Below are 27,730 nucleotides of genomic sequence, written 5' to 3'. Positions count from 1 at the left end.
TTTGTTGCTTGCAGCCAACTTACCCCATTATCTATTTCTTCCACTTGCCATCCATACTGTTGTGTAATGTATGTTGTTAGACCTCCTCTCGGGTGTCCAAAGTTTGAGATTTTTCAGCTAATATATGAAACTCTATGTAACCGGGGATTGATACTGGGCTCAGATTCCAAGTTTCTTGGAGTAATATTAATTCATGTTGTTCCAGGAATTTTACTGTTTCGTGGTCTTGCCCCATATTATTTGAAATCTCCAGAGATGATCAAGGAATACAATTCATGTGACTTTTGTAGCACTCGGATCAGGGTCATTAATGTTGTAAGTCTTTCCTTCTTCAGTTTTTTGTCCGGGTGTACATAGACGTCAAGCACTAATAAGTTATGATTATGTAAATTTGAGTCGATTTTCCTTGTGAGTTTTGTTGCTTGCAGCCAACTTACCCCAGTATCTATTTCTTCCACTTGCCATCCATACTGTTGTGTAATGTATGTTGTTAGACCTCCTCTCGGGTGCCCAAAGTTTGAGATTTTTCAGCTAATATATGAAACTCTATGTAACCGGGGATTGATACTGGGCTCAGATTCCAAGTTTCTTGGAGTAATATTAATTCATGTTGTTCCAGGAATTTCGCTGTTTCGTGGTCTTGCCCCATATTATTTGAAGCCATGGACATTCCAAGAAAGATGCTGATCATATGTGAGTTCAACGCGCTGGATTCATCCCTAACTTTTTGAATTTTCCCCGGTTCCTTTTCATTACAAAGTGTTATCTGCTGCTGGGATTTTTTGTTCTCGTTTGGCCTTTTATGCTGGTTAGGAACACTTATTGCTTAAGGCCTTAGGAACCCAAGACCAGTCAATGCTCTTTTCCAGCCTACTTTATTGTTCCTCTGAGGTTACTTGTCTCTTTACTCCTTGTGATATTTTTTGCGGAGTTACAGAACACGCACTCTTTAGACATGACTTCTGGTTATTACCAACTTCCATTTCCTGCTTTTGATTTTTGATGGTTTTTAAAAGGGGGAATGGATATTTTTTCCGTTTATGACGTCTCAGCCCAATGCCCCATGCTTCAAAGGTCAGGCTCATGGCATATATCCTGTCTACTACGGCCTTTGAGGACCAGGTAATCAAGGACTCCTCTACGTCTGGGTTGTTTGCGTTGGTTTTAAACTCTACAGATAGAAGGTCTTCTGATGATATTTCTTCTAATTCTGGAATTTCTTTGAAAAGCCGCATTATGTTTCCTCGATTCAAGAAATCTTGCCCGCCAGTTGTATGGTATTGTGGTACAAATGACAGTTTTTCAGGGATTTCTCCTTGTATTTGGGCTGCTAGGTTTTCTTCTTTTACTTTTTGCCCTTGATTGTTTTTTGTTATTTCTCAGTTTGTGTTGGTCGTTCTGCTTGGTTGAGAAATGAGGGCAATAGGCTTAACTGTATTCAACTTTTTCCCTTCTATTTTGGCATCTTCAAGTTCATCACTCTTTGTATACTTTGATACTTGTGTAGACTCTGTCCCCCACATGCATCAAGCATTTTTGGAGTCGCAAACGGTGCGATTCCTTAAAATCAGCCGTTTGCGATTCCAAAAGTGCTTTTTGGGATGCATGAAGCAATTTTAGAAATCGCAACATTTTTGCGATTTCTAAAATTGCGATTGCTTTTAAGAAATCGCAAATTTGCGATTTCTTAAAAGCAATGCATGATTACTTTTAAAATTGCGAAATCGCAATTAGGGGGTCAAATTTACCGAGTGGTTGAACCACTCGGTAAATTTGCAAAAAGTGTTTAAAACGCTGAAAATGCATTTTTTTCAACATTCATGTTACGGACACACATGTCCTTAGGACATGTGTGTGTGAAACATGATGCGAAAAATACATTTCAGGGGTGCATGGGGGGTCCTTTGGACCCCCCCTGCACCCATGAAATGCATTAACAAATTGCGATTTTCAAAGTGAAAATCGCAATTTGCTAATGCCTTCCCATTGCTTCCTATGGGCCAAAAGGCCAATGGGAATAGCGAATTCGCAAATTGTATTTCGGTAATTTATGCGATTCGGTAAAAATTGCGATTTTTACCGAATCCCATTAATTTACCGAAAATATTCATGCATCCCGTTTTGCGAATTCTAAATTGCGAATCGCTATTAAGAATTCGCAAACACCCGGGATGATGCATGTGGCCGTAAGTGCTGTTCTTTTTGTGGCAGCTTACATGATCTCCCGTTTTCATTTATTTTTATTTTTATAGGCATTCTTGCACTTCGGGCTTCTTTGTTTTCTTTTGCGATTTGCCATGGGGTGATTTTGTCTCCTTCAATAGTTGGTTTTTCCTCATTCTTAGGCGAATTTTGGGTCCCCATACCTCGCCTTGCTCCTCTATCATTAGGTATTGTGATTTCATCTGCCCGCTGTATCATTACTGCCCGTTCTCCAAAGTCCTCTTGGAAAGATGGCTTTTTATCACCTTTAACTTGGGTCCGGTCTTTACCTGGTTGCTGTATGGTTTTGCGTTTTTGTGAGTTTAGACTTTTTCTTCCTTGTGTATGATCTGACTTTGTAAGAATTGGGGGGATCAATGATTCATTCTGCAAGTTGCATCCGTTCTCCACTCTTGACTGATTTGAGTGATCTAGAGCCTTATTTGAAAGGTTTAATGATTTTTTTTCCATTGATCGTTTCTCTTTCTTTGATGTTGTTTGGTTAAAGATAGGATAAGTATGATCATTTGTCGGGAGTGACTCCTTGAGCTGGACCCTACCCTTTCTTGCGCGTTTTTTTTGTCTTTTTGTTAGCTTTGTATTTTTTAAAACATCATTTGTGCTTTGTGTATCATCAATTTGGGAACTCTCTGGTCTAAACATTCCTTGTTTGTCTTTTTTGCCTTTTGTTCCGGGTCGTAGTTTATAATTAGTTCTTTGAATTCATTTAGACTCCCGTTTTCCTCTTCAGCCTCCTTGACCCCACTGGGGCTCATGTTTTTGTTGATCCCTATTGATGACTGTACTGCCCCTAAAATATCTTTTAGGATGTCGGGTAGGTTTGACAATTTATCCACCAATTTACCACATACACAGCTTGGCTGTGAGGTGTCTGTGTGTTGTACCATGTCTACCCTCCTGGGTATAAGGGCTGTCATATAGTTCAACTTGGTATTTATGCCTGTAATATGTCCAGCGATGAGGTTTATTAGATCGATTTGTACCTCCATTTGGTCCGATTGAAAATTCAGGGCCCTTATTGCCTGATCCAAGGTGTTTAATAGTGCTTCACTCCATGGGGCCTTATAAACCTCTCCAGACGGTATTTCCAAAACCTCAGACACTTGTTCTATACTACTCACGGAGGAAATAGTTATTGGGGATGTCAGGTTTCGCTTTTTTGGCCATCCTTTATCTTCTTCATACATCTTATCCAGTTTACCAGGATTATTGTCTGGACTTAGTGGTGTAGATTCCAACCTTTCTTCTCCGCCCAGTCCCTTTTCCTGCTCTAGTGATAATCTGCGTCTTCCTTGCAGAATTTGTTTATTGTTGGGATCTTCTTGTGTTTGGGATCGGGTATGCGTTTCTGTTTGTATGTTGGATTCCATTAATCAGTCCAAACTTGTCTCATTGGGTAAGGAAAAGGAGGTTGACCACGCATCGACTTGTGCGGTAATATGCTCGACCCCGGTTTTATTTTCCTTTCTTGTAGGACTTTTATCCTTCTCCTTATTCCTTTTATCTGTTTTTTTTGACGTTTTCAAGTGCTGGGGAACTGTATTCATGTATCTGAGCTACTACCAAAACTGATTTGCAATCTTCTGTTTGACAGTTTGACTTGGCAAAAGTTTGAGAGATTTGAAACTGTTCTGTTGGTTTGGTCAGGTAGTTATTCTCAATATTAATTTTTTGTGCATCCTTTTCCTCCTTCTTACTCTTTGCTTGTATTTGTATTTGTATTTTGAATTTGTATAGCGCGTAAATCACCAATAGGTCTCATAGCGCTTGCAGAAATTAAGGAGAGAGATATGATAGAAAGATTGCTCAAGGTTTCAAAGAGCCATGTTTTCAGGTTCTTACGGAATGTTTTATGGTTTGTATCGGCTCTGATAGATAATGGTAAGGTGTTCCATGTTGCAGGGCCCATCTTTGAAAAACATCTGTCCCCATTTTTGACCGGTCGTACTTTTGGCACTATTAGCAGGTGTTTGTCTGAGGATCGGAGGGTTCTGGATGGACAGTACTTCTTAAGTTTTTTTCCAGGTATTTTGGTCCCTGGCCATTTATGGATTTGTGAACTAAGCAGGAGATTTTGAATTTGATGCGTTTCCTTATGGGGAGCCAGTGCAGCTTCTTTAAGCATGGGGCAGATGGAGTACGAGGTGGGAGGTCTAAGACCAATCTGGCTGCTGTATTTTGGAGGATCTGAAGTTTGAGCAGGGAACTTTCCTTGATATCCACTAGTAATGCATTTCCATAGTCCAGTCGGCTTATAATTAAGCCCTGCACTAGGGGTTTGCGGGACGACTGGGGAATCCATTTCAAAACCTTTCTAAGGCTACGCATTATTCCTACACTAGCGTGCACTACTTTGTTTACATGGGAGGACATCGATAATTTGTCATCAATGGTGACTCCCAAATTCCTTACTGAATTTTTCGGGGCAGGACAGAGGCCTAGTGCTGGTGGCCACCATTCGTCTGTCCAATATTTATTCGCATTTCCGAATAGCATCATTCTGTCTTCCCTGCGTTTAGCATTAAGTAGTTGTTTGACATCCAGTTTTTTATGGAGAGCATGCACTGTTGGAATCTGAGCTTCGTATTCGAGGGGTTAGGGCCTAAGGTGATTCGGAACGGAGTGTCATCGGCGTAAGACACTGTATCAAAACCGTAAGCTCTGATCACCTTAGCCAATGGGGACAGATAAATGTTAAAACGAGTGGTGCTTAGTATTGACCCCTGAGGGACACCCTTATCGTTGTCTACACTGGCTGAGATGAAAGGTCCTGTTTTAACCCTTGATTTCCTGCTAGTTAGGTAGCTTTGGATCCACCATAAGGCGGAGCCCTCGACACCGATCTCCACCAGACGCTCTAACAGAATACTGTGTGAGATGGTGTTGAAGGCTACCGACAGATCGAGTAGAACCAGGCAGATTGTCTAGCGTCCATGGTCAGACGAATGTTGTCTACTACTTCAAGTAAGGCTGTCTCAGTGCTATGGAAAGATCTGAAACTTGACTGAGAAGTATCCAGTAGCTTGTAATCTTCCAAGTGTTTGGTTAACTGTTTGTTTATTTGTGATGCCATGATTTTCCCAAAGAGGGGTAAAAGGGAAATAGGGCGGCAGTTTAGGGGTTGTTTAGGGTCGGCGTTATTCTTTTTTATAATTGGTCTGATTATAGCCTCTTTCCATATTGTTGGAAAAATGGTTGGGCTAGTGAGAGACTCAAGGTTGCAGTTATTTCAGTAATAGTGGCCGGAGCTATTTTGGTCAGGATCTGGGCCGACACTGGATCTGCTGGGAACCCTGATTTGGTTTTACTCATAGTGGCCATTACTTCTATCTCTGAGAGTGTGTGAAATTCTTGAAGAACATTTTGCGATAATTTTTGTTCTTTGTGTGATAAGGTTATTGACCTTTCACCAGTGGCGGGTGTGGTTTGTGTGGGGAATAATTTGTGTATATGCTTGCAGGTGTTCACTGTTATTAACCCCTTCAAAGCTAATGACGAGCTGAGCTCGTCATGGCGCTTACCTGCCCTGCGCGGATGACAAGGCCAGCTCGTCACCAATAATGGTAATTTTGGTTCTTCAGCGCAGGACGGGAAAACGCCTAGCAGCCATGTGGTTAACTCTTAATGCAGGTGTGATTGGACTTGGCAGGTGGGCTTGTTCCTGCGTTTGGGCATAAATGGCAGCCATTGGGTCCTTTAAAAAGAATTTTTTTGAATCCCAATGATTTTTTTCGGACTAGTTATCGACATTTCGGGTGCAGACACTAGTCTCTCTCTTCGTTGTGAGGCCTTCTTCTTTTTTTTTTGGTTCTCAAATGGCCCTTGATCTTTATCTTTCTCATTTGTTTTTGTCTCTTCGATTATCTCCTGCAGCACTTTCCCTGATCTCATGATTTCCCTGCAGGTGGAAGCACCTCTGACTAGTGCCCTCTTTAGCTCGTGGTTTTGAATGATCTGGGTGAGTTTTATACGGGGGCAGGGCAGGGTTTGATGTTGTTTTTGCTTCCTTGCCAGCGGTCTAGGCTGGTTGCGGGGCGCCACCGGCGCTTAATTACTAATGGCAGTCGCTCTCGCTACTCGCTACTCCTCGTTGCTCCTCGTTGCTCCTCAGCAAATAGAATGCTATTCCTGCCTGTCCCACCTCTACCTCTGCCTCCGCCTCCTGTACCGGGAAAGAAGTCCAGCCAGGTGTGACAGCTCTTGCCTGAACCTTCCAACAGATTTTTTGATGATTCTTTGGATGCTGTGGCACTGCTTTAACAGGTTAGCAAATTACAGGTTGCTGAATCGTTCAGGGGTTAAGGTATTTTGTTTTGGGCTAAGGGCTAAGGGCCAAGGCTGTTGCTGTAGCTGAAGTTGTATGGGGCTGGGGCAGAGGCAAGACAGAAGTAAGACAAGGCAGAGGCCAAAGCGTTGCAGCGGCTGTAGGTAGCGGCTACTCAATCTGCCACCTCCCTCCTACAGTGCCTCCTACTGCACCAAACACTCACCTGCCTCCGTGGTATTCTGCCCCCACTCCTGTTCCGGCCTGCGCTCCGACCTGCTCCGACCTGCACCAGCCTGCACTGACTCCGCCAAGACGCCGCCTAGGGTCGTGAAGTAGCTGCGGCTGCCGAGCGGTGCCCGTGAGTAGCCCGTGAACCCCCCCCCGCACCGCCGCTGCTAGAGTCTACACAAGGGGCGGTGCTGGGATCGTGCTAGGATGCGCTGGCGGCCGCCCGGTAATCGCCCGGTAATCGGCACCTTTCGGGGGGGGCCCTCAGCTTGCAGCTCACGACTCGGCTCAGCTCACGGCTCACGGTTCTGCTCGATGCTCGGTTCTCACGGTCCGTTTGCTCCGCACCTCCACGGTTCTGTTTGCTCTCTGCTCTCGCGTCCACACTGTCACAGAAGTTTCTTGTATCGTACACATAACTAAGGTCCTTATTTATTATTTGGCGGATGGCCCATCGTTCAGCCAGGGGGCAGAGTAAATTACCCAATCCCCATGGCAAAGGGACTGCCTGCCAAATCTATCAATGACCGCCAAGCAGGCAGTCATTTATAATGCATTCGCCGGAACCGCTGTCACCGCAAATGCACCAACCTGTTTTCTTTTTTGCATTTTCAAGAAGAAAATCCTGAAACAATATTTTCTTTTTGAAAATAAAAAATGTGATTCTCCACTCGCAATACGAGTCATCTCCCATTGTGATGGGGGGCCATTATTATCATTTTACTGTCTCTCACCACCAGGGTTTGCCTGGGAGTGACTGACAGTACAAAAATGTCTATATGTCCACCCATCCTGATTGGGTGGGTTGACATTTAGCCATGTCTCTGATGGCTCTTACTCCATTGGACAATCTGAGAGGTTTGCCTATGGCAATGACGGAGTAGTCACCACCGTAGCCAAACCTATGGTCTGCTCACATCTAAATGAGGCAGGCGGACCAATATGTTGGCAGTAAGGATACTCCTTCACAATTGCAATGTAGCCCCCCTAATGTCAACATATAACTCAGCCCCTAAACTCCAACTGAGATTGAAGCCTGGGTGAGACCTTGATAGAAAACACTGAATGGCCTATGAAAGTAATAACATCGTACAACGTTTCAGCTGAGCAAACTGATTTGATAACATCTTGCGTGGGGTGGCAAAGCTCATCATCTCTTACCTTGGGGAGGGGTACAACCAGTAAGCAGAGTAAACATTAGTAGAAAACATGGCAGTTGTTCACACACCTTAACAGCCGGTACTATGTTGTGTTATTAAGTATACCATACTCATTGACTCTACCCTGTACGTCTGTTTGTGTCTTTATGTTATGTGTACAGTAAAGCGGAGGGAATCCCCCTCCATACACGTATAGCACCTTAGCGTGTGCAACACTTTTTAACAACACATATCACTTAATATAATTTATAGTTTTTTCACCCACACACACTCATTGGTCCTGAGGAAAGCCAGATGTAAATAAAAGGCCTGGCTGAAACATGTAGACCACATAGGACGTGGGAGCCCATAACTCACTCCACTACGTCCGACTGCCTTTTTATTCGCTAACAGGGGCCCAGATATTAAAGTTATCCATATACCCTCGGGAACTGGGACCCACTGCATAGCTTTTAAATCACTTTCTTACACACCCCCCTCACAGCACACTCAGAGAAGTATACCAGCTCCTCAGTAATCTGGAGTCAAAGCACACCCGGGACACATTCGGTGTCACTGTGGTGGGCCCGATGATGAAGCATGCCACCAACTAGGTTGGTGGGTGAGGGCTTAACAACCAAACCAAGTGGTTTGCCGTCATACGTACGTACTGAGTCTCCCTAAAAACACAACTAAGCTAGTCCTTTATTGATAAATACAAACTGATTTGATAACATCTTGCGTGGGGTGGCAAAGCTCAGCATCTCTTACCTTGGGGAGGGGTACAACCAGTAAGCAGAGTAAACATTAGTAGAAAACATGGCAGTTGTTGGTAACCATAGTTAAGCACATTACGAAACCATGAGCTTACATTTGAAACAATTACACAGCTAAGAGCGTGTTACATACACAAATTAGCACAAGTCATTGCACCAGGGGCATAGTGATCAATGGTGCAGCAGGTGCAGTGTCATCAGGGCCTAAAGGTGTGAGGGGCCCACTGCACCCAAATTAAGACAGCATTTTACTACTGACCAGGGATCAGGGGCTATTTACCCGGCTTGAACTAGGGCCTATTGTTTGCTTACCATACAACTGAAATGCAGCCTTTCCCTGCTCCATCAGATCTGTCAAAGCCATCTCATGGTGTGTGTGCGTGCAGGCCTTCTCTGTTCCAGTAGTGCTGTCCGCACCGCAAAGCATTCACAGAGTGCATGCCACATTTCAATAGTGCTGTCGCAAAGGTTTATGCTCACTACTCATCTGGCCTGCCTATCACTACTGCCATTTGCTGCTCACCTGTCCTGTTCCCTTAGTACTGTCATAATCTCAGAGTTTGGTCTACACATCTCTACACATCTCTCCATATGCTTCACAGTCACTGAGCACCTGGACAGTGCTTAATTTGCAGTAAAATATGTGCCAGGGCCCCCGCCAGTAGACCACTGCAGCTTAAACCACCCATTTCATTGCCAGTGACAATACATATGCAACTACCAACCATAACACTCCTATAAGTGTGATTATTCAGACTATTCCAGACCCTCAAAGCTATAAGAATGGCTCGGGTGTCAGGAATTAATCATTTTTAATGTATATTGAATTAATAAAAAGCTGTTGTTCTGCTCACCTCTATATTACACACACAACACCACCATGTGGCAGACTGTTATAGTGCTGGTGTTCTAAATTAAATACAGGTGCTGAGCACCGGAAACCATCGGCTCAAATTAAGCACTGACCAGGCATGCTCAGTGTTGGACAGGCCAGTCGGGCAGTCTGTCAGCCGGACACTGCCAGATGATTAGGAGCTGCCAGATGGCCCAGCTTGAAAGGGCCAGTGTGATGGCTGTTTTTCTTCATGGCCCATGAGGCCACAAAAGACAGTCCACACACTCTACCTTTCAAGCTGGCCTATCTGACAGTGCCAGACTGCCTGACAATCTAGTCCAACACCGAGCACAATCAATCCGCACTGATAACACAGATGAGAGCGTCCACTCTAAATTCATCACCGTGCTGTCCATATCTCAACGTATGTGCTGCACAGTGCCATCACCTGTCGGTGGCAGCATCGCATCAATGTTGCCAGCATATTTTATGAACCACTCGCAGCAACACTGGATACCCATGTCAAATACTGGGATTTAACAAAATGACTCAGGGAACCCTCAAATTTGGAGCATGCAGATGCGGGATGAAGGGGGAGGTTTAGGGGGCAGTAAAGAGTGGAATCAGAGAGGGCAGAGTCAGAAGGGGTGCAGTAATTGACAGTCAGTCGCATATCTAAGGTCAGCAAGTACATATGCATATTATCATTATAAACTGTGCTCCAAAAGAAATTGGCATGTATAAGTGCAATATTGAAATTGTACCGGCATATTGTATTTGTTTCATGTGGGCCACATTTTGCAAACCTCACATAGTTCCACATTGCCACCAATGTGAAAAAACACAGGGGCAAATGTACAAAGAATTCATGCAATGCAGCACAGCTACCACAGTTATGTGCAAGGGAGAAAGCAGAACAGCAGTGACCTGTCTACTAAGAAAGATGGGTCTGTTTTCATTTCTCCCTGCACTGTCTCACTTTAGGTTGCCTTGCACCATGGCACTCACCATAGCACAATAGTGCAACAGTGTGTGTCTGATGTCACACATAGGTTTTGTACTGGGAGGTTATTCTTTTGTTTCAAAATAATGTGCCTTTACATAGTTTACAACTTTTATAACTTTTTATGTGCACAGTACAGCGCACATGCAAAGTTAGAAAAAAACAATGGAGAATAGAAATCTTTTGAGGAGGCATACATTTTTGGTACAAATCTTTGTCTACCAATGTTAGTAGGTAGGGATTGCATCAAAATCCATGGGTGGCTTAACGCAAACACTCATGGTAGGCCCCCTTGGTGCAAAGTAGCACAGTGTAGTGCAAAGTGCTACTTTGTGTAACTTTGAGGCTACTTTCCAGTGCAAAAAAAATAAAAAATCACAAAAGCAACACTTTGAACAAGACTTGTCATTTTTGTGATGTAAATCCAGTGCAAAGTGTTGATAAACGTGGCCCCAAATGATGCATTGTGTAAGTCTAACTCAACTAAAAGCATTATTGTATAATGTGCTTCTGGGTCAATTGCCTAATCTACAAAAGAAAAAGCCCTGAAACAAAACACTATTTTGTAGTATATTGGTCGGTTTAACGCCTCATCTTAGGTAAGAAGTGCTACATACATGCATCTACACTACATTTCTTAACCTGAAATCTTCAGTGCATCTTTGACTGATATGTGACAATCAAGTTCACATGCACACACCAGACTTTGTCAAAGGTCCCACATTCAAGTATAAATGCAAGTGACCAAAAATAAAAACAAATCACACACACCCTCTGGTTAAAATATCAATGTATCCATTGGCAGCCAAACTGATAGGATGCTTTATTTTACCCATTATGGACTTCTACATTTGGGGATGAGGTGTGACGTTTGTCACCTGCGCCATGCCCAGGGATGACCTATTAAAATGACTCGTCTGTGAACTATCCATCCCAGGCAGGAAATAACCCAGCCCAAAAACTACTTGAACAAAATAAATTAATTATATAAACATTGGAGTGGTCCAGCCCACGGACCACTAAGTCAGACTGAAAAGACATTTACTATGTCAACATTGGAGCCTACTGTACAGGGCAGAAAGAAAAAGAACCCCCTGCAGGCAGCTGCTCCCAGGAATATCCATACAGTGATTGGGAGAGCCCACTGTCTACTTCCTTGACATCCTACGTCACTGTGCTGGTCCAGGACAGAGGTGGCAGAAATTGCTGGGACCGGCCCAGAACCCGGTTCCTGGTCAATGCCTGATGGACCCAGAATCCAGACGGTTCTCACGCCATTCCAGCACTGCTCATACATCATATATTTCAGTGGGGAGTTGGTACCTTATCTTCATTTTAGACAAAATACATTTCCTTTTTCAAACTTTGCCAAATAAACTCTTCAATTTACTATTATATCATAAAACTTAGTATTTGTGCAACTTTACCTACTAATACAGATGCCTATGAATGGCTTGATATGTTTTTCTAAAGATGAGCATTTCTAATTTTCAAAAGAAGTTGTGTAGAGCAGTTTAGAAGGTGTTTGGAAAACGTGGCATTAGTGCTTTAAATCCATTGTGTATGGTGGGCAACAACTTTATTTGTCAGGACTACATAGAAAATATTTGAAAAAGTTCGCAATACAATGTAATTGTCCGTTAAAATTGACCAGCTGTGCCAGGCAACCAATATAAAGAGAATTGCACCTTTTATAAGAAAAGTGTAAAGTGTAACCAAAAAAATAAGTAAGAGCGTTGGAGAGACAAGATTTGTCAGTATCCACCACAACTATCCTCATTATTGGGGATGCAATTCTCATTTACATTCATAAAGTACATCCATTTTATGTCTCTCCTTTCTTGGAAAGACTCAATAGAATTTTTTTCATCCTAACAGAATTTTCTGTCTTTTAGCATGCCAAAAAATATTAATAATAATGTTCTCAGCAAATATAGTAAAAAGTAGTTCCACAAACAAACAGTAATGTTATAGTAAAGGCACTTTCTCTTTCTATACTTGAAAATTAGAGGTGCATTTATAACTTACAAATCACAACCGAAAATAGTGTGAGCCAAAATACTAGTGTACCAAAAAAAAAAAGAAAATCGTAGAAGGATAAGAATCATAAGATTGCCACAGACACAAATAAACAGACACAAAAAGGCAGAAGAATACTGTATGTTCATAAACACTGCTATGATGAGTCAATAACATTGAAACAAAACTCAAAATTGAGCTATAACAGAGCTAATACATTTTGGCCAGAGTACGCAAGGAAAAGACATTGTAGTGGAGTTGGGCAGTGGGATGCGGCACTAGGCGGGGATGCCTACTTCCCCCCCTTTTATTTGCCCTAGCTGAAGAGCCCTTGCCATTGCAGCCAGAACGGGGCGCTCATACGAGGGTCTGAAACTCAAACAGGAATATCATCATATAGCATTATATGCTGATGACCTGTTACTGTTTTTAAAGGGAGGAGACAAACATTTGACGGGAGCCCACGACCTCCTGGAAAGAATTGGCTCCATATCTGGACTTAAAGTGAACTGGCCAAAATCCCGGCTATTCCCAGTGACACGAATGGGCCAACCCCCGACGGTCCAGGCGTGACTGTAGTGGGAACCCATGTGCTTATCATATCTGGGAGTCCACATTTACCATAATTGCTCAGACCTCTATGTAGGCAACATAGAAAGAGCATACCGAGGCTTGCGCACAGCTATGGACTTTTGGCGGCAATGGCGGACCTTTCCGCTTTCAGTAGTCGGTAGGATAGCACTCCTTAAAATGGTGGCTCTACCCAGTCCACTATATTATTTTATTTTAACACACTCCCTCTGTGGATCCCGGGAGCATTCTTTAGAGATCTCGATTCCCTGATTCGGACCTTTATATGGGGCACTGGCCGTCGAAGAGTTGCACTTGCGCTAATGCAGAGACCCGTGACCGAAGGCGGTCTGGCAACTCTGAACTTTGAAACCTACTACATAGCAGATCAGCTGCAGTGGAAAGTGCGCAATATAGCAACAGAGCGGTGACACGCAGATGCTCCTGGACAAGCTAGGACTTCGCTGATTGACTTACTGCGGGTGTTACTCAGAGTGAACAGACCGACAACAGGAGACCCTCAAGAGCTTAAAGTACTATCCAAATGCTGGAGCCGAGGACTGGAGAGAATAGGAGTGCGGATCCCATACTTAACAGACATTTCTCTAGATATGTTAAATGCCCTCCCACACAGGGGGAACTGGCGGGCTTTAGAGGCCTGTTGGAAGCTGGGCGACAAAAGTAGGTGACATTTATAGGGACTCGGAGATGCTACTGTTTGAAACGTTCAGGGCGGAGTTTGGGTTACCTCAAGGACATTTTTTGCTGCACAGAGCATTGACGGTAGCCATTCACAAGCATTGGTGGACGGGAAACACAGAACCTCCATCACAGCAGACTTGCTACTATATGGCCTTATCAGCAGGCACCATCAAAGCAGTGTCTTGCCTGTATAGAGCACAGATGGCCAACGCTCATTAGAGAAGCTGCGACTCCAGTGGGAGAGGGATCTGGCTATACCAATTCCGGCCAAGGAATGGGATAATACACTTGCTGGGACACCAAGGGTATCCAGAAATGCGCGATTCAAGGTGATAAACTATTATGTCCTGCATAGAGTATACCTGAACCCCGAACGCATCAGCAGATATTTCCAAGTAGAGGACGCGGCTTGCCCGCGATGCCGCACACTCCAGGCTCACATCCTACATATGTTCTGGAACTGCCCCCCATTCCATGAATTCTGGGAAGGCGTTGTACAGACGGTGAGCGAGGTTATAGATAGTGAATTGCCATGCTTGACGGCTTGTTATCTATTGGGCTGGTTTCCCCATCCGGCAAAGACCAAAGTCACCAGCAAATTCCAAGACTTTTCGTATATTCTTGCAAAACGAGAAAGAACCGGGAACTGAAAATTGAAGGGGGGACCCAAGTTGGCCACCTGGAGCAAAGAACTCCTGAAATGGGCAGGATGTGAGGGACGCATATTAATGCGAGAGGCTAATAGGGGACTAGGGGGTAAAGAGATAGCTAGGACCTGGGAGACCTTAGTACACAACCTCGAGTATCCAGACCTAGATACGTCGGAAGCTGAAAGAGAAACCACATAAGGCGGACACCCCAGACATAAACACGTGAATTATAAATAACACACTCACAATCGCCAAATAATCGAGACACTAGTGACTACTTCAGTAAAAATCACATCACCTTGCCCTGCACACACAAATAGGAAACCTATAATGCACTTGGCATCAGTACCCTACACGAGATTCACTGCCAAGATGACTTGGGGGAAGGGGAGTGGGACGTTAATGAATGTTATAGTTTAACCTCATTGGGCCATAAAGATTTAGCATCACCTGCACCAAATGAGAACACTGTGGAAATGTTAATACCCAAGGAAACGAACTGGATTACTGTACTGTTGTAATATGCAAGTGGAGAAATACTTAATAAAATCTGTTTACAAAAAAAACCCAGAGCAAATATATTTATCATTAAACAAGAGCTGCCTAGAGGTTACCAAAAATACATTTTCCATAGACAATCAGTTTCATATTCTCATTAGTTTGTCACCTTTGAAACACGATGGTGAGAGTGGGAGTTAAAGTTGACTTAATACTTACTATTGTATGTACTGTTTTTTGAGGTTTAATGTTGTAGGCGCTACATATCAGCTGTTAACCTTAACCTACGTTTTTAGGTTTCGAACCTGGCGAGGGGCACGTGCCCCTCCCAGTTTGAAAACTATTGTCTTCAGTATGGATGTCGGCCCCGCCTCTGCCTCTCATTGGCTAGCTCCATAAATGGAGGATAGCCATTGGGAGGCAGAGGCTGTCAATCGCGCTTTCTCTCGAAAACGCGATTCGGGGGCGTTTCTGGTGCTTTTTTTAAGCCCCGCCCCTTTGCCCCGGGCCGCGCTGCGATTGGCTGCCGGCCCGGGACACCCCCGTGACGTCATTCCCGGGCCGCGCTGTGATTGGCTGCCGGCCGGGACACCCCCGTGACGTCAGCCAATCACAGCGCGGCCCGGGACCTGTCCTACATTCTTAGCAACAACTCAGTGTTTATACATGTCCTTGCTTTTTGCGCCTTACATTGTGGTACTCTTTCAGTATCTCGGTGCCATACGTGCTCGACAAAATCCCATGGGTGAATGGACTGCCTGTCCTGAAGCCTCCGTCCCTCCATTGGTGAATGGACTGCCTGAAGCATCTGTCTCTCCATGATGAATGGGCTGTCTGAAGCCTCCGTCCCTCCATGGGTGAATGGGCTGCCTGAAGCCTGCGTCCCTCCATGGGTGAATGGGCTACCTGAAGCCTCCGTCCCTCCATGAATGAATGGTCTGCCTTTAGTTCCTTGCCCTCCGTGGATCAATGGGGTCTCTCTGGCGTCACTCCCTTAATGAATGAATGGACTCTCTGTCGCCTTTCGCCCCATTGATGACTGGGCGAGATATGGGATTGGTGTATCCCGTAGCCAGCCTGCGGGTGAACCAGCAGCTACATTCCTCGGGTTAGGGTTTCATTCGTCCTGTCTCAGAGGTGTCTGGAAAGGAATGTGCAGCGTCATCAGAAGACACCTGTAGCCTCAGACACACCGGCCGGCCACGCTTAAAGCAGCGCACCTGAGGCAGGTGCAGCCGAGGGATCTGTAAGGAGTATTCACTCACCCTCCTCTCAAGCAGGACCTCGCCGACCACGGATGGCCGAGAGACCCAGAGTAGAACCACAGCCGCCAGCAGCCTGCCACTGGGAACATGGTAGGAAGGGAGCCTGGGAGATGCGGGGGGCAGAGGGAGATAGCGCTAAAAGTCTGAGGTTTCTGCTCAGGCACTTACCGGGGAGCCTGTCACTCTGTCTGTGGGGAGTAGTATTATGTGAAGAGTGAGAGTCAGGAGCCGTTGTTCACCTCGGAGAGGTCATTGTAGAGAGGGGCTGTGTGAGTAGGGAGAGTCAGGGGACGCTTTGTGCACAGGGGTTGATTTGGGGAGTCCAGAGAGCTGCGAATGACTGGAGGGAAGGGACTTAAAGTGACATCGACAGAATCACCTGCGCCCCGCCCTCGGGCAGATTCCAGCATAGAACCGTACCCTGTACCCACCTTTCAAGTCAACTTTGTTTTAATTTGCATTTTACTGTCTGCGCTGTTCCTTGGTTGGGCGCGCGGTTCCCTTAAACCTGCAGTGCGCCGGACGTAATGAGGCGTAATGGCGCGCGTGCGTCTCCAGAGGCGCTCTCGGCATACCTCAGGCGTGATCCCACAGAGAGTTCTCACCAGACACAGGTGTGATCTGAAGAGGTGCTATCGAGTCGCACAGGTGTGGTTTAGACTTTAGAAGGGCGCTCCTCATTGACTGCTTGGAAAATAGTTTGCTACAGAAAGGTCGCATGACGGCTGGGATAAAATGCAGTATCCCGAGTGATCTAGCCCGGGTGTCCGGGATACAGTAACCCCCGTATCCTGGTTCTCGTTTTAGTCATTTTTCACCATGCTGCGCAGGTTACGGATCTCTTGCTCTGTGTAAAGTTAAAGTTACCGTCAGTGCTTTACATGGGCAGGTCCTGTCGGGTACTGAACTCCCACACTTCGTTCATTCGACAGGGGGAGTGCCAGCACTTCTCAGTAGCAAGGCGCTGCTCGGCGATAGTGGGTAAACAGGTGGCTGAGTTGAGGAGACTACCACGACTGATTGAAAAGCAGTGAGACACACTTCCCCGAAAAGTCCTTCAGCTTTTGAAATCGCTGAAGGCACGAGTGCACAAGAACACTAAATAAACCGAAGAGCTTTTTTCTTTAATTTTTTTACATGTGTTGTGTGATGTTTTATTAAGTACCTACCTGCACGTATATAATTTGAAAGGGAGAGTGCCAACTTTCGAAGTAGGGATTCGGTACTTTTACTGTGGAAGCATCCACATGTTTGAGTAGATAATAGGTACTCTGAGCATCTGTGCATTAACACTTCTTAATTTTAAGCACCGACTGTGACTTCCGCACGTGCTATTTTAAAATGTTTATTATTCTGTTTTACTATATACAATGTCATGTGTTCAGGGCTTTACGTGGTATGAAAAAACTGGGGGTGGGGGGGGGAGTCTTTCAAAGGGGCGTGGCCATTGTACTTAAGGGCGTGGCTTACAAACACCTACGCTAAAAATCTGTGCTTAAAATGGTGTGCCGCCAGACTTGTATTACTGTTTCTGTCATTGCACCCAGATATATGATACAACAAATACCATCATACCTACAACAAGTCTGGGCTATTAGCTTTGTCATTGGTTGCATAAGATAAATTATCTAAATTATCAGCAACTATGGTTTGTATATAATAATAAAAAAGCTTCCAAGCCCGACATCACAACAATGCTGCTGCTCCTGAGTTTTAAAAGGATATTGGAAATCAAGAGAGAAAATGACTCTCTTTAAATGATTTGCCTTCCCCTACAACGCTCACCCGGCATGACGTCATGCCGTATCTTCTCCAGTAGTGAGAACTAAGCAGTGTGATTGGAGTCACTGCAGTCCGGGAAAAAACGGGCCACCTGTGCAAGGGCACAAAACAGAGACCGATTGAGACCCGTTTCGAGGCCCCCTTTAAAAAACTGACATGGTGTGCTCGTTTTTAGGTTTCGAACCTGGCGAGGGGCACAGCCCCTCCCAGTTTGAAAACTTTTGTTTTCAGTAGGGACGTCGGCCCCGCCTCTGCCTCTCATTGGTTAGCTCCATAAATGGAGGCTAGCCATTGGGAGACAGAGGCTGTCAATCGCGCTTTCTCTTGAAAACGCGATTCGGGGGCGTTTCTGGTGCTTTTTTTAAGCCCCGCCCCTTTGTCCCGGGCCGCGCTGCGATTGGCTGCCGGCCCGGGACACCCCCGTGACGTCATTCCCGGGCCGCGCTGTGATTGGCTGCCGGCCGGGACACCCCCGTGACGTCAGCCAATCACAGCGCGGCCCGGGACCTGACTTGTTAGGATTTTGTCTTGTAGGAAACCACAGTGGAAAGGACTTGCTAAAAAAAATTCTCTGCACCAGGAAACCCCTTCGCAAGACGAGTTTTAAAGATAACAAAGAAGGAAACTATTTATGAAGGTATTTTTGGGGATAGCTGTACCTGCTTTTCGGGGGAACCCATAGTTTTCAGCGGTTTTCCATTGAAGAATGAAGGTGAGAAGCGGCAGTCCTGGGGTCTCCCGAGGTTCAGCGTGAGCCCAGCAGTCCCTAAGCATGTGGCGTTTCAGCTCGCGCACTGCGCAGGAACTGTGTCAACAGAGGTATGCGTGAGGAGAGTCCCCTCGGGCTACAGCAGCCTCCTGCAAGCACCGGCCAGATAGGGAGAAGACAGGGCGGGAGAAGCGGCGAAGAATAAAAGCAAAAGACTGCTAAAAATACAACGTGAGATCACGCTCCTCTCTAAGACAGACCCTCCCCTTGCTTCCCAAGATCATTTGGTGCAGGGGCTCCGCACCTTCATTTTATAAACTGTGTAGCTGCCGCAACGCCTGGTCTGAACAGCAGAATTCCCTTCATACCTGCTATAAGAAATATTGTGCTGTAACGTTTAGTCGTACTAGCTCGCCTACCAGTGAATGAACGTGACCATGCATGGGGATATTTCACAACTCAATGGTTTTAGTTAATGTTTGATCCCTTGTCAAGAGTGAATAAATCAGCTACCTCTGTTTTTTTTGTGGCCAAATGCTCTTGGCATTCTGGGAATTGTAGTTTCGTGCACAGTGTGACTGGTGTATTTTTGATCCATGTTCAGCTTATTAGTACACAAACAGAACACATGTAATCAGTGCCATTTTGCATGTGGTGAGTTTTGTACCTATGACAGTTACATTTCACCACGTTCTAAACAACTGTAGGCTTTTCAAATTCCATGACACCACTGTTTATTTGGAAGAGGCTCGGTAAGGTAGAGAGTAGCAGAGACTCAGTAAGATAGAGAGTAACAGAGGGTCACTAAGGTCGAGATTAGCAGAGGCTTGCTAAATTAGAGAGTAGCAGAGGCTCAGTAAGGTAGGGAGCAGCAGAGGCTCAGAAAGGTGGAGAGTAGCAGAGGCTTGGTATGGTATAGAGTAGCAGAGGATCAGTAAGGTAGAGAGTAGCAGAGACTCGCTAATGTAGACAGTAGCCGAATTTCGGTACGGCAGAGAGCAGCAGTGGCTCAGTAAGGAAGAGAGTAGAAGAAGCTCAGTAAGGTAGAGAGGCTAAACAAAACTCTTGCTTCGACTTCCTTTTGGATCTCATTGTGACACTTAATGCTACTCCTCGCAGCTTACCTGAGCTGATCGAAAATATCAGGTTCATGAACTGATATCTAATAATAATGATTTCGTTTTTTTTACTCCTTTAACCTCCGCTAAGTCAGCAATTAATCTTAAATCCATGTCTTTATATGCCCGTCTTGCTATCCTTCCTTAGTAAATTAGCAATTTGCATTACTGGTCCAGCTGGTTGGTTAGTACACCATCTTGTTACACAAACACGTTTAAATTTGGTTTGTAACAGAGGTATGTATGTGTGTTAAGATCCAGCTTGTAGCGGTCTGTTGTCAGGACATATTGTGGACAATACCAAAATTTAGATTGGGCTTTAGGTCCGCTCATTGATTAGCATTCAGTGGCGTTCTTGTCTATTTCATTTGCTTGCTTCTTATCCATCAAACTTTAATGCTGCGAAACCTATTGCATTGTAAATGCTTGTTTACCATTGACTTTTGTTGCTTTTATAATGGTCCCAAAACCAGTCCTTCAGCGTCAAAGGACCACAGACTTAATGAGAATCAATGATCTCTGATAGGTCCTAATGGCCTTATGCATTACTAAGCATTAATGGCCCCCGCATTAGCTGTCATTAAATTAAAGGTGGTTTGATCTGAGATTGAATAGATACAGTCAGAATAGATTCCTCAATGGCCACAGCATGTAAGTAGTTGTAAAGACCCAATACATTTACATTTATGATCCTAAATGATCATAGGTCAGATTGGGAGTCTACAGCGCTTTGAAACAATTAACATCAATGGCACCAGGTGATGTCCATCTGGTGAAATGAGCAGTAAAAGCCCATGCACTGTCGTCCCACCCTTGAGCAGGGCCTGGGGAAATTTGGTTGTTGCCCCATTTGCCCACAGTCCGAGATGTTTTTGCCGTTTTTTTAAAAAATATGTTGCCAGTTGACGTTTCAGCTGGCCTGTTGTCGATTAGGAGCAGAACACCTAGGTGAGTGGACAGTAAAATGGCTGTAGCACTGCTGCGCGAGGAGTGCATCTGCTCTTGCTTGTTCCACCTATCAATCAATAATTTACACATCTGTATTATAAGTATGTGTTATTCTTCTATTTTTATGTGCAGACCACAAAAGCATTTCTGCCAGCCATGCTAAAGAATAATCATGGACACATTGTCACCGTAGCTTCAATCTGTGGACATTTACCACTTCCTCGGTTGGTAGACTACTGGTATGTACAACTTTTACAATTTCCTGTTTCAGCTCTATACTTTTTAAATGTTCCCCCACAACGTCTAATGAAACTGGAATGCAAAGAGAAGTGAAAGACTAAAAAGAGTAATATTTAACCAGTTTTGGAAACTAGTGTGAAAAACTCAAAAGGAAAAACTACAAATTGAAATGCAAAGTTGTGAGAAGAATGTTATATTTTGAAATGTGAAAGAAATTCAAGCGTGTAATAACACGATTAGGCTACTTTTTGTTTGTGGGAGAATGAGAACTCAATTCTTAATTCATACTAAAACAGAAACAATGGGACTGTAATGGACCGATTAGTTAGATTTTGTTGTCTTGTTATTGCTAAGTGTTTTTATTATGACATGGGCGAGTTCATGCGTCATTACTAAATTATACATTTACTGGCTGTCTTTCTGAGAATTTGAGCTTGGCAATTCCAATGATCTAGAAATGCCTGCTGCTTAAGTGTTCATATTAAGGTCTCACCTAGTGACGCAGCGCATGCGCTGCTCGCCTAGGTTAGACCTATTATTGTTGGTTTGGTGGGCGAAGGGGGACAGGAAATGTGCAAACGTGTTAAAGACAGGACACGTGCAAGCGTACGTCTAACAGCTTAGCTGAAAACACAGCAGATGTGCACGTAAGGGTGACAGGAGATATGCACGCGTACAGCTCTGCTCGGTTGCTCCCTCTCTCCTTCCGTGTCTGTGCCCACGCAGGACAAAATATATGAATGCGCTCTGCTTCCGTTGTGAAGGACAAAACATATGCACGCACTCTGCTTTCGTTGCCGCACTGTATTTACTTTCGTTTTTCTTCACTCGCTTCTTACTTTTTTCTCTCCCTCTATCAGGCCCATTCTGCTTTTGTGATACCCCACCCTGCCGCAACAATACATACCCCACATATGCTTTTTTTCTTTTTAACTAGCGCACGCAGCCAAAGACATATGCACGCGTTATTAATAGTTTCTGTATTAGATGGTGCCTAGAGCGTCTTACTCGCACTTTATGCCCCTCATGTAAAAGTGCCGAAGTATCCCTACGCCATTTCTTTTTGTTTTCTGCCAAGCTTGTGTCCTGCATGTAATAGATCAGACCAATCAATGTGGTTCTTACTTGGGGTTTGGAAATGGAACTTGCCTTGAGGAAAATGAGGTGGGACACTGATGAGAAGATCCATATCCGGGTGTCCAAATATTTGGCCAGTGTGTGTCTGATCAGCAAAGATGCCATGGTGTGACGGCTTTTGTAGTGCGCCTTAGGCATCTGAATTTAGGCCCGGGCCATTATGAGACACATTCACACTGGAGCGTTTGGAGGGTGGTATGTTCTAGTCAGCCCCTTGCACGTGGCTTCAACATGATATTGTATGGATTCTTTAATTATACTTTTTGCACGTCCATGGACATGTGACTATTGCTGGTATGGCCTGTCTTACTTTAAAATGTTGTTCATGTGCCCGAGGTTTATTTACCTATAGATTGTTACTTGCACTTTATCATATATAGCTGCTGTGTGTCGTGCACTTTTTACACACATTTTTTTGTGAAGTGTCTCATGAAATATTGTTTTGCCTATATCATTTGCAAAGGCACTGTAGTTGCTATTATTTTCTGCTTTTTCATTATGATGCTATTTTCACAAATTTATATTGTGTTTTAATGAACTATGAAACTGTACTGTATGTGGTTTTAAATATTTTTTTAAACCGAAATAAACTTGAGGATGATGACTAATAATAGCTAAACAAACAATAGTTTAAAAAATGATAGCGGTGAGTTCACTGTCTGTTTTTTCTTGATTTGTTTTGTGCCTGCTGCCCTGACTGTTGTCCCTATGGCGTCGTTTGTCAGTGTTTTCATTCTGTTCCTATCTTGGCTCGAGTCTTGCTTCTGATAGGCTTCCAGTTTTAGCTGTTAACTTGCTGATCTGAAGGCTCGAGTACCCATTAATGTTTGCAGCACATGGTGGTTTCTCACAGTACACATTATTTAGAGGTTTTCTATAGAGCTAGCCAGACCCGAGGGTATCGGAGCGCTTTAAAACATGATGAAGAGGAGGCAAAATACAGAACAGTGTCAAGGATGGCAAACATAGAAGAGTTCAAATGTACAGTTCTGCTGAGTGTCAAAGGTGTGTCGAAGAGGTAGAGAGGTCGAGGGATCCGAGACTAAGCAATGAGGTAGAGGGGTCAAGAGATAGTCTCAAAGCCTCGAGGAGGCAAGACTTGTGCTGTAATTTTCTCTTAGCGGTGCCAACCCAGTGGTTGGGAGTTCGGGGAGAAGGCAAGGGGTAGGTAGTGGTTGAGCGAAGTCTGATGGCTTCCAGGTGAGAGCGCGATGTCAGGTGACTGCCTGGAGGGGACGAGTGCGTCACATGATTGCGTTTGGGAAGGCGCGGTTGAGGTAAAGGGTTTTTAGGAGGCATTTGAATTTTGGAAAGGAGGGGGTGGTTCTGATGTCAACTGGGATGGCGTTCCAGATTTTCGGAGCGTTTCCTGCAAAAGAGCGGGCTGCAGTCTTTTGTTCCAGTGTTTTCAGGGGAATGAGTAAGAGGGAGTTGGAACTCCTGAGGATTGATCGGCTTTCTTGAGTTTAGAGGCCAGGTATTCCAGTTTCCCTGTGTGCAGGGCTTTGTGTGTGAGGCAGGCCGTTCTGAAGCTGGCTCGCATATCCACTGGGAGCCATTTTAGATCTCTGAGTGCGGGAGATATGTGGTCAAATTTATGGATTCCGGAGACCATTCTGGCTGCTGCATTGAGGGTGGTTTTGAGAGGAGCTAGGTGGGAGCGAGATGAGCCGGAGAGGATTGCGTTCCCATAGTCCAGTCTGGACAACACCAGGGATTGGGTGGCTTGTTTGAGGTCGGAAGGAGGGATGTGGGGTTTGATTTTGTTGAGGAGTTTCAGATTGAGGAAAGCATGCTTGGCGGAGTTCTTGATGTGATTGTTCATGGATAGTTTGTGATCCAGGGTGATTCCCGGTGATTTGACCGAGGTTGCCAGGGTGAGGTTTCCGTTGAGGGCATCAATAGCTTTCAATCAATCAACAATTTGCGGGTTTTCTTTCTTGTTGGAGATGAGGAGGTTCTCAGTTTTTCCTTGATTGAGTTTGAGGTGGTTCGTTGAAAGCCATTCTTGGACTTTTCTGAGAGTATTGTTGAGTCGTTAAAGGAGGAGGTTTCTAGTAGATTTGGGTTTCATCAGCATATAGATGAAAAGGGATGTTTGCTTTTTTGAGAATGGCGGTAAGGCGTTCCATATATATGTTGAACAGTTGAGGGGAGAGAATGGATCCTTGAGGGACACCTCTGTTCACAGGGAGGAGTTCGGAGGAAAAGGATTTGATTTTAACTCTTTGGGAGCGGTTTTAGAAGAAGGAGGAGAATCATTTGAGGACCACTTCGTCTGCAAGCTCTTTGAGGGCTTTGATGAGAAGACTATGGTCTACAGTGTCAAAGGCTGCTGACAAGTCTAGGAGGATGAGTAGACAGCAGTGGTCTGAGTCGAGGGAGTTGAAGATGTCGTCCATGATGTTGAGGATTGCATTCCGGTGCTGCAGCCTTTTCTAAAGCCTGATTGGTGCTGGTCTAGCAAATTGATATTATCAATATGATTGTTCAGTTGACGGAGAACACATTTTTCTAGGATTTTGGCAAGGAAGGGGAGGTTAGAGACAGGTCTGAAATTATTCAGGTCGGTTGAGTCTAAACCAGGTTTCTTCAGAAGTGGAGTGACTTGACCGACTTTAAGGCAGTCTGGTATGATGTCAGTTTTTAGGGAGCTGTTTATGATCTCGAACCACAGTGGCGCCAGGGTGAGTTTCAGCTCTTTGACCATTTGGGAGGGAATGGGGTCAAGGTTGTAGGATGAAGGCTTGGAGGAGGAGATTAAGTTGAGGATCTCAGATTCTGTGATGGGGACGAAGGAAGACCAGGGTGTTGTCGGTCGCCTTCTCGTGGAAGTTTCAATTATTGGGGAGCAGTCTTTGTCGGGGGGATGGAGGTTAGTGTCCAGTGAGAATTCGATCATGGTGATTTTTTCGTTGAAGAAGTTGTCACATAAGGCTTTAGAAGTCTGGACAAGGGATGGCGCTGGCATTGACGTTTGTTTTTTGATGATGTCAAAGAGTTCTCTCGGTCTGTTTTTGGCCTTGACCAGGGCGATGCAGAAAAATTTGGATTTTTCATAATTGAAATGTTGTTTGTACTTTTTTCTTGCTGCTCTGAGTTCATCGTAACGACTGGAGGAGGGATTCTTTCTCCAGAGATGTTCTGAGGCTCTGCGTTGCCTTCTTTCCTCATTAATTGCCTTGTTAAACCAGGATCCTGAGGGCATGTTACTGGGTTTTTTCAATTTCAAGGGGGCAAGTTCATATAGGATGAAGGACATGGTAACATTATAATGGGATGTGAGTTCTTCCGTTGAGCGGCCTTCCGGGGAGATGGGTAGGAGGGAGGATATTTTCTCTCATAACTCAACTGTGTTGATCCGCGCTATGTTTCTCGACCATGAGGGGGAGATTGAGATGGAGGGAAGAGACAAGATCTGTTGGGGGAGGTGGAATAGGATAAGGTGATGGTCTGACCAGTTGACCGAAAGAATGTGATCTATAGTGATTGCGTCTTGTTTGGCGATGATGGCATCAAGGATTGCTCCTTTGTTGTGGGTTTCCTTTGAACAGAACTGGATGAGGTTGTTGGAATGGAGTAGGTCATTAAGGTTTTGAACTGGAACGCTGTTCTTATCATTCCAGTGGAGGTTAAGGTCGCCTAGAATGATGTTATTGGCATCTCGGAGAGAGCAGTGCACGATTAGGTCAGATAGGTGTTCCGTGAGCGTGATGGGGTTGCTAGGGAGATGGTACAGGAGGTGGCAGTGCACGGAGGTTTTGATGTTGGCGGTAAGGCATTCAAACAAATTGTAGGTGATGATATCGTTTTCAGACACCAATAGGTTTTTGTTGTGGCTAATTGCCACGCCTCCGCCTTTTTGGCCTTCTCTATCTTTATTGATGATTTAGAAATCCTGGGGTACGAGCTTATCCAGGATCGGAGGAGAGGAGTCATCGAGCCAGGTCTCGGTGATGAAGGCTATGTCAATGTCATGGCTGAGAATAGATTCTGCCAGCTCTGTAGCATGTTTCGTGGCAGACCTGCAGTTAATGAGCAAGCAGTTCGTGCGGAGCGTCTCTATTTTAGGTTCCGTAGGGATGGTGATGAGGGAGGTAGGGGGTCTGAGAGGTTTCTGGACAGAGTGAACAGGTCTGATCCCAGTGATAACCTGGATTGTGGATTGCAGGTTGTGGGGTGGAGGGGTGATGTAAGAGCAGGCCAGCTCGATTGCTTCCTCCAGGGACATGGCTTTCTTAGCCCTCTATGGTCTCGAGGCCTGGGAATAGAGAGGGTGAACTGACTGATTCGGGGATTGGGGGAATGGAGGCCTAAGGGGGGAGTGGTGGGGGAGATGGGGCTGGAGTTGGGGTTGGGGCATGGGTTGTGGAGTGACGCGAGGTTGGTTAGGATAAGATTCAGGGCCTGTAATAAGGTGGAGAGTTGGCTTTCAATGCGGGAAAGTCGGCAGTCCGACTCTTCTTGACGGGTGTGGGTTGCAGCTGGAAGGGATCTCTTCGGCGTGGGGGAGCGTTGGCGGAGTTGTGATGGCTTTTGATGTTAGTAGATGTGTCAGATTGGGTTATGGGGTGTGATGTAGGGTGTGAGGGAACAGTATGGGGAAGTCTCCTTTTCTTGATAGGGGGTACAAGATGGAGAAGGAGAGGTTTAGGGGGCGGGTTGCTGACGCCTGGGATTTCATGCGGGTGGTTCCGCACCTGGGGTTGCACTGGAGGAAGAGGGAAGGTGGGGGGCGTATCATTGGAGGAAGGGGGATAGTTGATGGTCTGAGGATGCGCTCCGGTGGTTATGATAACAGGAGGTGGGGAGGGGGAAAGTTTGAGATGGGGGATTGGCTTCATCGTAGGGTGGGAGCGATGGGTGGGGGGTAGTGTGTGGGAGCTGTTAGTTAGAAGAGAGGGGAAGAGTCGGTCAAAAGCATATTATTGACTCCCCCTCCACCTTTATTCATGTTTAAGGGTATGGTATGTGTAGTTGTAGAGCGCTCCACCACCCACGAGGGTATCCAGGCGCTGTGCAGTTGTCCAGCCTTGCCTTGAGGACCTAGGGAGAGTTATTCAAAGAGCCAGGTCTTCAGCTTGATGTGTGGTGGGAGTAAAACACAACTTGTAGTTTATCCATCACATTTTTTGCTTTTTTATGTATGTGTAAACCACTGCTAATCGCCCAACAGTGGCCTCCGAGCACCTTCAGGAGTACATGCAGAGCCGGCTTTTGGGCGGTGTGACAGGTGCAGCTGCACCTGGTGCTGACCTTGGTGGGGGGCACTGAGTTTAAATTACTTATTTTTAGGTCTTTATGACAATGCCTTGTATTTATGTTTTAAAAACCACACATTAATAATAGCCATTTATTGCATTGTAAATGCTTGTTTTTTAGGTCAGTGCGTAATTTGTATGCTCTGCATTGCGGAAGCGGAAACAGTTGGGCGTGGTTTTGGTGAGCAAGTGAGCAGAGCGAGAGGAGCAAGAGCAGCAAGGTGTGGTCGTGGTGCGGGAGGCTTCATAAGACAACGTAGCAACAGCAGAGCTGAGAACAGCCAACCCGATTGGTGACCAAGTAGTGGCTCTGAAGCAAATCTTATTGGGTGTCTAGGACTAGCTCTCAAACTCACCCTG

General features: G+C 45.1%; 1 protein-coding gene across 1 annotated transcript in view; it reads left to right on the top strand.

Moving 5' to 3' along the window:
- Window positions 1-27,730, top strand: part of LOC147727987 (estradiol 17-beta-dehydrogenase 11-like) — a 287,990-nt gene that overhangs the window by 193,799 nt on the left and 66,461 nt on the right. Inside the window, exon 4 of the mRNA XM_086961899.1 lies at window positions 20,865-20,971. Coding sequence (XP_086818025.1) covers window positions 20,865-20,971 — 107 coding nt within the window. The remainder of the gene's footprint in view (window positions 1-20,864; window positions 20,972-27,730) is intronic.

Source organism: Lissotriton vulgaris, chromosome 3_1, assembly GCF_964263255.1.
Source record: "Lissotriton vulgaris chromosome 3_1, aLisVul1.2, whole genome shotgun sequence".
In the NCBI taxonomy this organism is placed as follows: Eukaryota; Metazoa; Chordata; class Amphibia; order Caudata; family Salamandridae; genus Lissotriton; species Lissotriton vulgaris.
Note: the sequence above shows the minus strand (reverse complement) of the source record. Positions and strands in the feature narration are given on the sequence as shown.